This window comes from Podarcis raffonei, chromosome 12, assembly GCF_027172205.1.
Source record: "Podarcis raffonei isolate rPodRaf1 chromosome 12, rPodRaf1.pri, whole genome shotgun sequence".
NCBI lineage: Eukaryota > Metazoa > Chordata > Lepidosauria > Squamata > Lacertidae > Podarcis > Podarcis raffonei.
Window position 1 is genome coordinate 24,633,209 of NC_070613.1, and position 17,050 is coordinate 24,650,258.

The 17,050-nt window shown below is 42.3% G+C and overlaps 1 protein-coding gene across 1 annotated transcript in view; it reads left to right on the forward strand.

Moving 5' to 3' along the window:
- Window positions 1–17,050, forward strand: part of CUBN (cubilin) — a 139,678-nt gene that overhangs the window by 48,179 nt on the left and 74,449 nt on the right. The window contains exons 24-28 of the mRNA XM_053359471.1: window positions 379–539; window positions 1,559–1,740; window positions 4,401–4,557; window positions 5,524–5,711; window positions 16,454–16,613. Coding sequence (XP_053215446.1) covers window positions 379–539; window positions 1,559–1,740; window positions 4,401–4,557; window positions 5,524–5,711; window positions 16,454–16,613 — 848 coding nt within the window. The remainder of the gene's footprint in view (window positions 1–378; window positions 540–1,558; window positions 1,741–4,400; window positions 4,558–5,523; window positions 5,712–16,453; window positions 16,614–17,050) is intronic.

Sequence of the window (17,050 nt, forward strand, 5' to 3'; positions counted from 1 at the left end):
TGGACACCATACGCTAAATATCCATTGCAACGTAAGGAGCTGTCTTCTACCTAGTCAGGCTGATTGTCCATTGACCCCAGTACTGTCTACTGTGATTGGCAGTGGGTCTCAGGGATATCATCTTTCCATCACTGCTACCTGATCCTTTTAACAAGGAGACACCGGGGGGCTGCAGAGTTGTGGGGCTGTGCTGCTCACCTCACCTCCCTCCAGCTGCATTGCAGAGAGGGCAGTGGCAGTGAGCTTGAATGCCATCATTGGGGAGGTGACCCAGGAAAACCCCTGCCCCACATTCCCACCAACTCAACCTCTTTTGGTGATTGAACATGCAGCAGGGTTTCCTTTTAACCATCATTGTGCGGTTCCTCTTGATTGCAGGGATGGAGGTTACGAAACATCGCCATTGCTTGGGAAATACTGCGGCTCAACGTTGCCTCCAGTGACAATCTCCCAGAGTAACAAACTGTGGATAAAGTTTGAAAGTGATTTTTTGCATACGAGCACTGGATTCTCAGCCTACTGGGATGGAACATCAACAGGTAAAATCAGAACGTGAGATAAAGAAAGTGGTGTCTATTACTGTCAGATAGGGAGAAAGATATCCTTCCCAAATAAAGCTCTTCAGCCTTTCTTATTGGGATCTGTGGGTGAGACTATAATCAGGTCCATTTACCTGCTGAGGACAGCAAACAGGGCCTCTTCAGTGGTGACGCCATAATGGTGGAACTCCCTCCCAAAGGAGGCCCACCAGGGTCCAGTTATGCCTATGCTAAAGATGCTGGGGGAAATGTAGGCAGGCAGAAATAGTTTTGGGTTTTAATATTTAGAATGTCTCATACTATATTTTCTTACATTAATGGTGTGACCTTTCCATAAGCTATCTGGGCTTTTCCAAAGAAAAAGCAGAGTACTGCATACATTTTATAAATGTGTAAATCTGTCAATTGCTATCAATTGCAGTATTGAATGCTGTTATATTGACATCCTTAATTTGGTTTTATAGATATTCATAGATTGATTTTATTGCATCCTAAGCCCCCTTGATGCATCTGATGGAAATACTGCCAATTAAGTAAATAACTAGTGGCAAGAAGGGGCCATGAAACTGCTGATCCATTAGGATGAAAGGGACCCTGCCTCACCAAACTAGGCTCCTTTGGGAGAAGGGGCAGGGTATAAATTCACTAAACAATTCTATGATTCTACAATTCTACAATCCCTTGGGAAAAATTATGGTCTCTTCTTGATGGAAGTGAAATTACTGATTACTACTATTACTAGGGGCAGGACTACAGCCCAGCTTTCCTTCCTCAGTGATGATACTTTGGCCTCTTGCCCTCCTGCCACTTAACCTTCAGTCACATTCTTGGTATCATCCAGAGCCACTGATTTTCAAACTACCAGTTCCCTGTGTAGAAAATGTTGCATGACATACACCACTTTCCTCCAATGTAGATACGAAATGTTAAGGATTTCTCTCTTACTGGGCATGCACTTTGGACCTTAACAGAGGTTGGTCAACGTGGCTGAGCTGTGTTTTCTTTGTACTTGTTTTCAGGTTGTGGTGGAACCCTTGCAACTTCTTCTGGAATCTTTACGTCTCCCAACTATCCATTACCTTACTACCACAATTCAGAATGCTACTGGCTCCTCAAGTCAAGTCATGGAAGCCCTTTTGAACTCCAGTTTGATCAGTTCCACCTAGAGCCTCATTCAAGTTGTCAATATGACTATGTTGCTGTATGTACGATGGCTTATTTCCCCCCAATAAGGTTGATTATTAAGGTTGATTAAGGTTGATCCCCAAGGATGGTCAGTACAAATCATGGCACTATGTGGCTTGCTCTGGAACAGCTTTCCTCAGCTTTCAGCCCTCCAAATTTGTTGGACTCCATCTCCCATCACCAGTAACCATTGGCCATGCTGGCTGGGGCTGATGGGAGTACTAGGGACTGTTCTAGAGATAGGAAAGAAATGTTAAAAGAGACCTTCAACACCAATAGAACAATTCTCCACTAATAACCAGTTTACACAATGCCTTTTTTCTTTACAAAAATATTCCAAGCCACTCAGTGCCTGGGGGAAGGTTCCACCATGGTGGAAGGAGCTGTTGCCCATAGCTATGTATGGATGTCATTTCCACCCCTCATTTTCCCATTACTTAGTCTCAGAGGACACAGCCCTGGAGTTGCAATTTGCAATCCAAACTTCTTCCTAATCGAGGACTTTTCATTCTTGGCCATATTGGGCACTTTTACTCTATATGCAGTCAGTCACTGTGGTTGGTCTCAACTGTTCTAGGAAAGAAGAGTGCAAAGTAAGAAAGAAAAGAAAAGAAAAGAAAAGAAAAGAAAAGAAAAGAAAAGAAAAGAAAAAAGAATAGAGAGTCCTTCTGGTTGCTATCCAAGTTCCAGTTGCTCCTTTTAGCCCCAAGAATGAGACTATAAATGTGGCTAAAGCAAGAATGGGGAGCCCATGGCCCATGGCCCTTCAGATGTTGTCCAAGTCCCATCATCCTCAACCATTCATTATACCAGTGGGGCTGATGGGAGTTGGTCCAACAGCATCTGGAGGTCCTCAGACTTGGCTTTCACCTTAGCTGCTGATTCCAGTGTTGGGACCACTATCATGAAGTGGGGGAACAGGGTAGCTTCCCTCTCTTATGGGTTTGGGAGCAAACTGCTACCGTTATAACTCCCCCACCCCATGACCGATCTTTTCCCTTCTACACTGTCCCTTCCCTAGAGCTAGGACCAAGTTTGGAGGTCAGTAGTCAGTGATTTTCTCCATGCGATGGCAAAGGATAGGCAGGGACTTCAATTGATGTTCCTTCATAAAGTGTGCTATCACTTTAAGAAATTCTAGAATGCGTTCTGCCACTTAAATTTCGCTTCCTCAGAGAGCTGTCTTCTATAAAGATGAACATTTTTCAGCCTGAGCGGGAATGTGTCTTGCACATCAGGCTGTTAGCAAAATGCTTTAATGAATTATAAGAACAAAGGCAGCGAGTTCCCTAACAAGAACCCCATTGTCTGTCCATATTCAAATTGTTATATAAATGACCTGAATATTTTCCTTAATAGAGTATTAGAATATCTTTTTACCCCCTAGTGAATGCCCCCCCCAAAAAAAAACAACAACAACAATCAGCATCCAAATGCTGGACATTCCAGCCACTTCTGTTATTCCTGAAAGCGCATATGAGTCTGGCAAATATTTGAACAGTCAGCATTATCCTAATAGTGCTTATGAGCAGTGTCATGCTGAAGTTTTATGAGGTTTGATTCTGATGAAAATTGCCATGTCACGGTGGTCTAACCAAAAGTCCCTTCCATTCTTTCATACACCTTTCCAGTACCTGTGTGTAGCCACTGGCCTGGTTTGCATGACTTCGTAAGTCAAACTCTGGGCTCCCAGAGAAGAGCCTGCAACCACTTTGCTTCCAACCATGGGAACGCTTGGTTAAAGTGTCTCCTTGCTAGCCACAAACTGCAACCAAGAAGAAACTATGGCTGTGTTTCATGTTGAGCGAGGAGAGAGCTTAACTTTGAGACCAGGTTCAGATCACACACTAAGCCAAACCTCATCTCCACATGGCCATAGCTGTCAACGTTTCCCTTTTTTTAAGGGAAATTCCCTTATTCAGAATAGGATTCCTTGCAAGAAAAGGAAAAGTTGACAGCTATGCACATGGCATGGGATTTAAAAAAACCAGGGCAGAGCAAAGTGGCTGACAGCTGAATGTCTGCATGGTTCCAGTAAGCCATGATTTCACTTACTGTAGCATGACATGCAAATGCAGCCATGGTTTCTCTGCAGCTACTTTTGCACCCGCTTTCTTGTTTTTACTTTTCATCATGGTGTTATCCTGGCTATTCGGTTATCGCATCAGGAAAAGTGGCACATAAATACAGCCAAATAAATAAATTACAGCACCAGGATGAAATAATTGCCAAAACAGATTCAGGTAGGCAGCCTTGTTGGTCTGACGCAGTTGAAATAAATAAAAAAATTTAAAAAAAATGTCCAGTAGCACCTTAGAGACCAACTAAATTTGTTCTGGGTATAAGCTTTCATGTGCATGCTACCGGATAATTTTTACTTTTTTTAATTTATTTATGCCAAACAGAAACATCCCACAGCAGACATCTCATGGTATCGTGAATCAAATATGTGTCTGTCTAGCCTTGTGTGACTCCAGTTAGCCGTACCGCATGGATTGTACAATAGGATTGCAGTATGTTCAACATGTGCTCATTTGCATGCATTCTTGAGGAAATATGAGATTAATTCCCACTGCACTGCACACCTACCCTATGCTAAATATGATCTATGATCAATTTAGCAGTCAGCTAATACTGTTTTTACTTCTGTGTTTCTATTGCCCTATAACTATATAGGTCTATGATGGCAACAGTACCAATGCTAAGATGCTGGGCAAATTTTGTGATGACCAGATACCACCCACCCTCCACTCTACTGGGGACAGTTTGTATGTAAAACTGAGGACAGATGCCACTTTGGGAGGCGGAGGTTTCTTTGCTCGTTATAAGCAGAGTAAGTACTAACAATTTGATTTCCGTAACATGAATGTGGCAACCAGTTCCGGCTATCTCTGTGCGCATACCTTTGCTGATCCAAGTTATAAAGTTCCTTCCTCATTTCCATTTATTCAAGTATGTAATGACAAGACCAAGAAGCATGACCATGAAGCTGAACTTCAGACCAAATTTAAAACCCTAGTGGCTTGGCCTGCAGGTCAGAGGTTCCCCACCCTTTCTATATAAGATACACTGTACCCCATTTTGTTCCTTCTCTATTTTTTTCCTTTCCCCCATCCCATCTTTCCCTTCCTCCCCCCCCCATAAAAATCATGAATAAAAAAGAAATCAGCATGTTGGTAGTACTGCTGCTGTGATCCAGCTTGTTATAAAGATTTGCTTAAACCAGAAATTTGTCCTATGAGACAATGATGATAAACTGTATATAATATATTGTCTGGGATGGACATAGCAGATGTTTTAAGATAGGTTTCTTTCTTTCTTTCTTTCTTTCTTTCTTCAAATACATGTTTATAAAGCCACTGAGATTTTTGGAAAGAGTGTTGGAGGATATTACATAAGAGATGATGAATAGGTGGGATTTTCCTCTACAAAATATCTGTGACTCTCATTATTAGTTATAGACATTACAGTTGTACCTTGGTTGTTGAATATCTTGGTACTCGTATGTTTTGTCTCCCGGACGATCTAAACCCGGAAGTGAGTGTTCCAGTTTTTGAACTTCTTCTGGAAGCCAAATGTCTAACGGGGCTTCTGCGGCTTCCAATTGGCTGCAGGAGCTTCCTGCAGTCAACCAGAAGCTGCGCTTTGGTTTCTGAACCTTTTGGAAGTCGAATGACTTCCGGAACAATTCTGTTCAACTTCCAAGGTATGACTATATTAGTGTTGGTTGATGCTTTGAATATATAGAACAGAAAACTTTAGAAAGTATAACCTTTTTTTTTCAAATGTTTTTCACAAGTTTGCCAGGGTGTGGTCATTGCCAACCGTAGCCAAGGCATCTTGGAGAGTTTGAACTACCCTAATAAGTATCCTCCGGATTCACTTTGCACCTGGACCATCCAAACTACAACTGGCAATACACTCAACTACAGCTTCTCAGACTTTAGCACAGAAGGAGGAGAAAACTGTGGGCGTGACCATTTAAAGGTATGAAGAAAATATTTCCTGTTTTGCATATGGTGTTGAAAGAGGATCTACCAAAAAAGGAACAAGGGCAAATTGAGAAGGAACTCTATTTGTTTGAATTATCAAAGGGGAAGATATTTGAGCTTGAAAGAAGCCTACTAAACTAAATGCTGATTCACACTGTGCTTGAAATGCATGACTTTTTAACATGGATAATTTGTAAAACTGCACACCCTTCCAGAAATGCCCTTTGCCTCATTTTTATTTTGTATTGAATTTTTAAAGAATAGGTAAAGGTAAAGGGACCTCTGATCATTAAGTCCAGTCGTGGCCGCCTCTGGGGTTGCGGCGCTCATCTCGCTTTATTGGCCAAGGGAGCCAGCGTACAGCTTCCGGGTCATGTGGCCAGCATGACTAAGCCGCTTCTGGCGAACCAGAGCAGTGCACGGAAACGCCGTTTACCTTTCCGCCGGAGTGGGACCTATTTATCTACTTGCACTTTGATGTGCTTTCGAACTGCTAGGTTGGCAGGAGCAGGGACCGAGCAACGGGAGCTCACTCCGTCAAGGAGATTCGAACCGCCGACCTTCTGATCGGCAAGTCCTAGGCTCTGTGGTTTAACCCACAGCGCCACCCATGGCCCTTTTTAAAGCATACAGGACAACAAAAAACAAACTAATTTGAATAAAAAGAAAGATAGAAAAACAAAGCCCTCTTTCAGAGGTAGATCTTAACCCTTGTCTCACACAGAAGGGGTAGACCCTCCCAAATCTCACCTGGGAGCTTCCCTTTCTTCTCCCAGCTGCCCAATCTTGAGAAATCTTCCCTTCCCTGCCTCTCACACAGGGTCCCTCACCAACCAACCATCACTTTCATCTGCAGAAATGCCCTTTGCTTCTTCTGTCACCCTCCCCAGCCCTATTTTTTCTCGGGCTGCCACTGATGCATGCATTTCTGCTCCTCTACTTTATGTACATTTAGAAAATATCTTAATACTTCAGTGACACTCAAAGCAAATATTACCACCAGTAGATCTTTGTTTTTGTTTTCAACTTTCTACAGATATAGTAAGTGATTTAAAGCTTGAGGTAAGTCTCCAAGGCATTGGTTCCTCTAAAACATGGGTTGCCAGTGTGGCACCCGGGGGCACCCAGGCACCCTCAGAGGCCTTCCGTGGCACTCAGTGGGGTCTCCTCATAGGCTCCTTCTAGGCTTGAAAGAATCACTCTGTTGTAGCTAATAGAATGGGCTGTGGTGTGTGCTTGGTCATGGCGTGTGTGGCCCATGGCAGTTCCCTAGTTTGCAAATAGGGATGGGGAGACATTCAGTTCACTTTTTATTTAAATGTTAACTTGCCGTATTCACATTTTCTGAAACACAACAAGAACCAGAGTACAGCCCCCACTTTCAAATTTGCACTTCTCCAAATTTTGCAATGCAATTATCCAGCCAAGTTGTCTTCTTCTTTGGTGATCACTCATAGCCAAGTAAGATTGTCTTCCATAAACACCGTTTTAACAGTGAGTCTATAAGTGATTGTGGAGGCCAATTCTAGATCCACACGTCCTTCCACAGTGGGGACAAAGGTTTCCGGACGGGAGTTGATCACTGTGAGGGTTTGCTAAGCATGCCTTCCTCTTAGTATGTTTCTCCCTTTTGTCCTGAGTTTGAGCGTCTTCAGAGCCCATGACACCTTTGAGAAAGGCTCTTCTCCAATTGGAGAGCTTGCAGGCCAGTGTTTCCCAGTTGTCGGTGTTTATATTACATTTTTAAAAGAGTTGCCTTGAGACAGTCTTTAAACCTCTTTTGTTGCATTACGCTTTCCATTTTTAAGTTCTGAATAGAGTAGTTGCTTTGGAAGACGATAATCAGGCATCTGAACAACATGACCAGTCCAATGAAGTTGATGTTGAAGAATCATTGCTTCAACACTGGTGATCTTTGCATTTTTGTAACGTGTACAAAAATGCAAATGCTAGGGTGAAGTGTTGTGTAAATGCATATATCCATAAAAATAATACACCAAAACACATATTAGGGGGAAATGCTGTGCAAAAATGTGTATGCAGTCATACCTCGGGTTACAGACGCTTCAGGTTGCATACCGCGCCAAACCTGAAAGTACCAGAATGGGTTACTTCCGGGTTTCGGTGCTTGCACATGCACAGAAGCACTAAATCGTGCTTTGCGCATGCGCAGAAACACCAAAACGCAACCTGTGCGTGCTCAGACATGGTGCTGCGGGTTGCGAACGTGCTTCCCACACAGATCACATTCGCAACCTGAGCGTCCACAGTATTAGGTAAAATTGCAGAGAAGAATGTGTGTAGAAGAAGAAACTTGAATGAGAATTATGGTATGTGTGTTTTCTCCTCAATCACAAACTGATGTGGAAATGTGGAAAACTGAATATCAAATTGGCACAATGAGAAGCTGAGAGAAACTGAATGTGGCATATTCATCCAACCCCATTTGTGTCCATGGACCTCAAAATGTTGGCAAGCCCTGCTCTGAAACCAGGGAGACCAATGCTTATGCATCTGATCCTGACATGGTTAAGAAATTTTCTACCTGGCAATCTGAAAGCAGAACTTAAAACCGCTATAGTAATGTAAAGGATGCAAGAGAAAGATGGTCTCTAATTACAGCAAACCTCAGATGACTAAGAGCTCCAAATGCTTCAAAATGCCTCCATGAGGGTGGTTTTACTCTGAAACATGCAAGTCTCACAGTGAATGACTAATAGCTTATTTTTAGTTGCAGTTTTTCTTCAGCTGCCACACCCTGCCTTTTCAGGGCAACGTGATTAAAACGTACAACGGGGCAACTGTGAAGTATCAGCGTAGCTAATTCAGTTGCTCCCATTTTGGTTTTGGTTGTGTGCGTTTTTTAACAAATGTCCTGGTGTATTGTGAGTCTTAGAAATAAGAGGCTTCATGCTTCAATGGCTTGCAGAATCATAGAATCGTAGAGTTGTCCAACCCTCTGCAATGCAGGGATCTTCGGCCCAACGTGGGGCTCAAATCCATGACCATGCTCTACCAACCAAGCTATACTAGCTATTGCATGTAGCAAAATGCTAGTTGGGTATAATAAGCCTGCAGTTAATTCAGATGGAATACTCAGTAGAATCATGGGAATGTTCATAGGTTTGGTATTCTTGGTTTGATGTGCCGTAGTCTCACTTAGAACCATAGAACTGCCAAGGTGGAAGGGTCCCCCAAAAGCCATCTAGTCCAATCCATTGCAGTGGAGCAAACACAGCTAAAAAATCCCCGACAGATGGCCGTCCAAATCCTGTTTAAAAACCTCCAGTTAAGGAAAGCCCACCACTTTCTGATAGAGTCCCTTCCACTGTTAAAAAGCTGTCTGGTAGTCAATGAGAGCCAGCAGAGAGAGAGAGATGGGTGTTCTCAGATGTATCACCAGCATACATCTGTCCCTGGAGGAACCATAAAGGAAGCCTGCATCAACCTCTCTAATACACTTGGAATCCTTGCATGTTTGTAAACTGTGGCTCAGCCACTTTTTATCGCCGCCTAATCCAGTTGAACTGTGGGATTTGCTCCCACAAGATACAGTGATGGCTGCTGACTCAGATGACTTTAAAGGGGGATTGGATCAATTCCTGAAGTATAAGACTACCAATCCTATTGGCCATTAGGAATGAGCAAATCTGCCAGTTTCATTTTCTCATTGTTCCAGTCTTACGTTCAGTATTCTGTATTCCCACACCAGTTTACAAAAGTTCTCATAAATATTCATCAACATTTTAGTTCAAATTTCCCCTAATATACACAGGTTTCAGTTACAGATAGGTAGCCGTGTTGGTCTGCCATAGTCAAAACAAAAAAATTTTTTCCTTCCAGTAGCACCTTAAAGACCAACTAAGTTAGTTCTTGGTATGAGCTTTCGTGTGCATGCACACTTCTTCAGATACACAGTTACAGTTAAAACAAAAAAAAAATTTCCTTCCAGTAGCACCTTAAAGACCAACTAAGTTAGTTCTTGGTATGAGCTTTCGTGTGCATGCACACTTCTTCAGTTACAGATAGGTAGCCGTGTTGGTCTGCCATAGTCAAAACAAATTTTTTCCCCCCTTCCAGTAGCACCTTAAAGACCAACTAAGTTAGTTCTTGGTATGAGCTTTCGTGTGCATGCACACTTCTTCAGATACAGTTACAGATAGGTAGCCGTGTTGGTCTGCCATAGTCAAAACAAAAAATTTTTTTCCTTCCAGTAGCACCTTAAAGACCAACTAAGTTAGTTCTTGGTATGAGCTTTCGTGTGCATGCACACTTCTTCAGATATCTGTGTGTATCTGAAGAAGTGTGCATGCACACGAAAGCTCATACCAAGAACTAACTTAGTTGGTCTTTAAGGTGCTACTGGAAGGAATACACAGGTTTGTACGCATTATTGCGAAGTATTTCCCTCTAGGATAATGCCCTGTTGTATATTATTGTTACAAATATATCCATGTTTATGCACACTTTATATCAGTATATGCATTTTTGTACTTAGGAGACCAGCACTGCAAAATTCAGAAAAGTACACACACACACACACACACACACACACACACACCGCAGTGTAATTTCATTTTTGAATGGGAATTGAATCCATTTCCCCAACCGTCGCCACTGCATCTCTACTGGTCATGATGGTTACGTGGTATCTCAAGGATCAGATATCTTGTGCCTCTGATTAGCAGTCATGGGAATCACAAGCAGGAGATAGCTACTGTGGTCCTCTTCCGTTTATGAAATTTCCAGAAATATCTGTGGGAAATGGGAGACTCTAGATACGATTCATTCTCTTTAAGATATAAAGCATGTTTTAAAACCAAAGTGATGTGAAGCAAAACTTGGAAAGGTCAAGTGATTGGAATGAGCGAATTATTCACAAATTCCTTTTCACTTTGAAGGGGGAAAACTTCACTGCTAAAAAATGCAGCTTTCCTTCTGGAACTATGAGAAGGCAATCTGTGGTATTTCCTGCAGGATGGTTTTGAATGGGCACAGGGTTGTGCCAGTGCAGTTCTCAAAACAACATCCTTGGCTTGGGTGCATACTGACCTTTAGCCTGCCTAGCAGATCAATATCAGCTCTGTTATATTTGCTAAGGATTAGCAGAATTTAATAGCTTTGTTATTCACCCCTCTCAGAGAGCCAAAGAATGCCAGCTGATCGTGAATATTCCTAAGATATTTATGAAATGAAAACTAAGTCGGTCTGAGAAGTAGACTCTGCTGGAGGCTGCTGAAGAAACAAAGAGGAAGGCTAAATCTGCAAATTTCAAATGGCAGGCCAGAGGAATAGCTGATGCTGTTGCCAGTGGTGCAGCTAGATCATTTCAGTCCCTGGACTTAATGGGCCTCCTCTTTGCTTAGATGTCCTTGTGTGTTTCGTTCAGTTATGAAGCACACCCTCCAGCAACATCTGGAGGGCTGCAGATTCCCCAGCCCTGGTGTAAGTCATTTAGCAATAGCTAGAAGATGAGAAGGATGGTGACTCAGTCGTGGTGTGCTTTTTAATCAACTGCTTCCTCTTTATGCTCTCACATTCTCCAGTTGGGGTTGCCCATCTGTACCGAAGTCTCTGTCGGGCATTGAGCCATTATATTCATTTCCTCTAGCTGAGCATTTCCCAAGACAAGGATATATTTCTGTATGGGTATAAAGCAGCAGCTGGACTTATTACTGCTTTTTGCTAACCCCTGGAGTGCCTGTTTGGTGAGTTTAGATAGATAGATAGATTCTTTATTGTCATTACACACGTGCAACATTGCACAAGTGCAACGAAATTGGATGCCATCCCTTAAAAACAACAAAAGCAAAACAACAACAACAACCAACAAACCACATTCCAGCCACACCCACACCCATCAATCTCCCAGGTCACACTATCGAGTTACAGCATTCAAAAGGGCCACAGCTCTCGGGTAAAAACTGTTTTTCAGTCTATTTGTCCTTGACTTGATGTTTCTATATCTCCTGCCAGAAGGCAGTAGTGCAAACAGACTGTATCCCGGGTGAGATGAATCCTGCAGGATGTTGTTTGCTTTCCTAAGACAATGGGAACCGTACAATTCTTCCAAAGATGGGAGAGGTTGACCAATAATCCTTTGTGCTGTGGTTATGACCTTCTGGAGCACCTTCCTCTCCCTAGCTGTACAACTGGAGAACCAAGCACAAATACAGTATGTAAGAATGCTCTCTATGGAGCCTCGGTAGAAGGACACCAGCAGTCTCTCACTCAGATTGTTCTTCTTTAAAAGTCTGAGGAAATAAATTCTCTGCTGGGCCTTCTTCACCAGAGCAGTGGTATTTGCGCTCCAAGTCATGCCCTGATCGATAGTTACTCCCAAAAACCTGAATTCCGCCACCCTCTCCACCCGTTCCCCATTGATATGCAAGGGCTGAATGTCCGCCTTTTTTTTCCTGTAATCCACCACTAATTCCTTGGTCTTAGCCGTATTAAGAGCCAGATTGTTCTCTCCACACCAAACACAGAGCCGCTCCACCTCGTCCCGATAGGCGGACTCATCCCCTCCTGAAATGAGCCCTACCACCGTAGTGTCATCAGCAAACTTGATGATTTTGTTGCTGGAATAGGTGGCTGTACAGTCATACGTATAGAGAGCATAGAGCAGGGGACTCAACACACAACCCTGTGGTGAGCCGGTGTTAAGGCTAAGGGCTGTGGACATATGTGACCCTACTCTAACCCTCTGAGAACGTTCTGACAAAAAATCCAAAACCCAGAGACAGGTGGAGTTGGAGAGTCCAATCGCCTCTAGCTTGGACACCAGTCTATGGGGGAGGATAGTGTTAAAAGCTGAGCTAAAGTCCACAAACAGCAGCCTCACATAACTCCCCGGCTGCTCCAGATGGGACAGAGCAGCATGGAGAGTTGCCATGTGGAGCAAGGCCAAATATGCCCAAATACAGCCTTTCTTCAAAATTCACACTTCTCCAAATTTTGCAATACAATTATTCTCCATTCAAGGACCAAAATGCATATACTTGGATAAAGTGTGTGGGAAAGTATATATATTAATGAAAATAACATATAATAGCACACAAAAATGCAAGTGTCAGATGTGCCATTTATTATGGGTTTTTTTAATGCAAAACTCTGGGTTCAAGGTCTTTTCGGGAAAAGGGAGGTGGATACAAATGCAACTATGTCATAACCGTGTGTTAAAATATAACTATAATAATAGCTTTCAAGCCTTTTAAGTAGAGATCTTTCCCAGGCTGTTTCTGTATTGGAATTGTTTTTAGATGTTTTATCATTTGTGTGTTTGCCATCCTGGGTTCTTGTGGAAAGAAGGGCATAATAATAATAATAATAATAATAATAATAATAATAATAATATAGCCTTGCTTCTTCCTGCTCTTAAGATGTAAGCCAGCAGTCACTATCATGATGCCCATGTGTCCTTCAGGTCTTCCCCTGGCACTCACTCATGAAGCCTCTGAGACCCCCATCTCCCTACTCACTGCCCCCATGGTCATGAGGTGTTGGGTGTGGTTCTCTTTTTCTCTCTTGAGGAGACCACAGAGCTGAAGAAAGAATGTGGAAAAGAGACTCTTTCCCACTTCCTCTTTCAGCTCTGCATACTTTTCAAGGCTTGGATTAATTATACTGGATTCTATTTACCCAAATCCCTTGGGAAAATAAAGTGTGTATGGAGCCCACAGCACTCACTCGGAATTCTAAATGTGCCCATGGGCTTAAAAAGGTTGGCGACCCCTGATGGAAGCCATAAATAAAAAGGCCCATTTGAAGACCTCAAGGCAAGATATAGAAATGACTTAAGATACAAATATCTCTATGGCAGTACTAAATTCAGTTGAGTTGGCTCTTGGCTGTGCTTTACCGAGGACTTGAATTATGCCTGAGATGTTCAAAATTCTTCACGAAAATGCACAGCTGTTCTTTTCCTTTAGAAAGCGGGACCGCTTCACAAATGCCTGTAACCCTAGCTCTTGCCTCACTCTCGAACAGTTAACAGCTGTCTCGCCGTTTTCATTTGAATTTCCTGTGAATAACTGTCCCGCTCTGAGAACCAAATTGGAAGCAGTACGACATGAAGTGGTTTCTATGGCAACCATTATTTATTTGAAAATGGCTGGTTTGTTTTGATAGAAACTGCGTAGAAGTACGAAGTTTCTGCTGTCTGAGATCAAGTTTAGGAAAGAATTACGAGGGGGGTGTTCACCACCTCCGCAAGGATTTTTTTACCACAGCTAACTTCTGTTGTCTTTGCATTCTGTTTACCAACTTGGCAGTTCATTTCTGCGGCCAATGGAAGGTGTTCACATTAGTGTTTAAAGCTCTGAACAAATTAGACTCCAAACATTTGAAATACCACTTCCTTCCTTTCTGTTGGTTGTTAAACTCAGCAGGGATGGCCATCTTGGTAGTTCTAGTGCCCTCAGAAGTTTGGGGGTGGCAGCCCAAGAGAGGGCATTTTTTTGAAGCAGCCCCTAGACTGTAGAATTCTCTCCCTTCATAAATGTTATGGCATATTTCCTGTGTAGTTGACACTCCCTCCCCCCCTCCGTCCACACACCCACTGTGTTTCTCAACTGTAAATTGTTTTAGAATCATAGATCTAAAACCACCACAAGAATCATCTAGTCCAACTCTTTTGCCCAACGTGGGGTCAAACCCACAACCCTGAGATTAAGAGGCTCATGCCCTACTGACTGAGCTATCCCAGCTAAACTGATTTTAACTGATTTTTATATTGCATTTTTAAATTGTTGCAACCTTCCCTCATGGTGAAGGGTGGTTAAGAAATCTTAATACATAACAACAACACCACAATATATTGGTGCAAAATACCCTGACTGACACTTTTCCCCCCAGAAGGAGCAAACAAGAGGGTTCAATAGGCGGTTTTGTTTAGTACCATTGGCCTTGGCTATATCATAGCAGTCTTGGGGTGGCTTGCTTGTTTTATCTGTTGTTTAATTTATTATTATTTTATCAAGGAAGATTTTGTACTGGTTTTCTGAATTTTATTGTATTTGGATCCACTTAAAAACCTTTTCTCCTAATTTCAATTTGGAGAAGTGGTCCAGAAAGACACCATGGTTGACGTTACCGAGAGTCACTGAGAGAACTAACTGAGTAGCACTGTCCCTCCCGTCTATTCTCCAACAACAATGGCAAATGCCTTTTCTACCTTCATTTACTTCAGATGGTTTTAGACGGCAATGCATATTATTTCACTTGCTTCAATATGTGTCAAGCCAGCCCGGCTCATCTTGCAAACTTTGATCCTGAATTTCTGCTCCATACTCTAATTGTTAGTTTCAGCTTCCTTCATTTCTCCAATCCTAAATTCGGTTCTGTACATTTCTGCAGCAATTTCTCCCTCTCTCCCCCCATCTCATTCTCTCTCTCTCTCTCTCTCTCTCTCTCTCTCTCTCTCTCTCTCTGTGTGTGTGTTTTTAAAAATCCTCATGAAAATTCACCAGCATTTTTAGTGCTAATTTCTCCTCATAAAAACATTTCTGTATGTAGCTGTGACTAATATACATCGTTTTGCAAGCACCTTCCCCCAATATGCTGCATTTTATATGTTATTTTCACAGATATATGCAGTTTTATGCATACTTCCTCCTAATGTATGTGTTTCTGTGCACGTTGTTTGATTGAGGAACTACATTGCAAAACTTGGAGACGTGCAAACCTTGAAGCATAATTGTGCTTTGGTTTGCATGCAGGTTTGAAAAGTTTGATTTGGTAGTTCATTAAATGTGAACAAAATTGATTTTCTTTCCCATACCTACCTGAGGGCTCAGCCATACGTGGGGGGGGGTGTCACAAAAAGGAAGGGGAGGAGTGATTTGTCATGCAGGGAGGGGACTATTTGAAAAGTAGATGCTCCAAGATAGACACCCCCCCCATAGAAGTTTCTATTGAAATTCTGAAAAAGAGCATGCCAATGTCTTAGCAATGGGAGTATTCAAACATCATTTCTATGGCAAGTCTTTGCTGGACTGTCTTAGAATGACAGGAACCATGAGTCAGAAAATCAAAAGAGTACCACTGTAGGGCACAATCACAATAGAAGGTGAATGCTTCTCCAGACTTCAAGTACAAATATTTACTAATACAGAGTTAAATTCCTGCTTCTCATTGTGCCAGTAACTAATGCTGTAAAATTATATGCTTAAAATAGAAGTCAGGGTACATTGAACTTTCCATTTAAGAAACAACAACACAACCTTGTTGGTTTTCTTACACTCCGCCCCCCATACTTAAAGCAGTGTATTCTTATTTGTGGGAGAGATTTCCCTACAGGAGTAAAGCATTTGTGTTGTGAGCTTCCAAAGGCATTTGATTATTAAAAGCCAAAAGCTGAGCTAGGTGGCACTCTGATATTATCTGACAAGGCACTTCTTAATGTTTTTTCCAGGAGACCAAACACTGTAGGTACTTCTTCCCTAAACAGATAATTAACCAATAGATCTCATGTGTTACTTATTGCACTACAGAATAATAGAGCACCCAGAGGTGGCCAGGGTGTCAAGGGATCACAAAACCACCTGCATTTCAGCCCCTGACAAACTACTGGATTAGTGTTTTTTTTATAAAAAAAATCAGCCATATTTGTTGCAACACATCTGGATAATACCTGAGACACGCAATAGATTACTATTCCTTTTAAATGTCCGCTTCAAAAAACTGGTATCAAGTCGGCGATCTATTTCCATTTCATTTCCTTATGCTTGATTTCAGCTTTATGATGGACCCAATGCCCAATCCAGCCTCATAGGCACATTCTGTGGCAATACTGATGTCCCAGCGGGAGGCACAACAGGCTCCAGCCTTCATGTGGTGTTTTTCTCTGATAAAATAGGCGAATCTACAGGATTTCAGATGTTATGGCATGTAAATGGTAAGTCAACAAAATTTCTCTCATTTCATTTCACACAAGTGCTATCTCAGAATCCGTCCTTTTTTCTGTGGTGGTATTGACTAGCATCAAGTATTGTCACCTCTGGTTTTTTGTTTTGTTTTGCTGCCTGTGGGAGCCATTTTTGTGCCATCACCAACAGCACTTTTATCAAGACATGAGTACCAGTACCTCATTTTTTAACACACACACCCCAACAGCACTGCTCAAAATTCTAGAAATATTTGTTAGAAGAGGCTGATAATTTGAGTGTATGTGTACCAGGAGATTCTGTCACACTTTCTGTTCAGAATACCTCACACCTGGTATACCACACTGTTGACTGCAGGACCATTAGTGCCCCAATGTCCCTGTGCACCAGGAGATGCCATGCACTCTGTTGACCAAGCCAGCATGCAATGCATTAATAGCCATGTTGA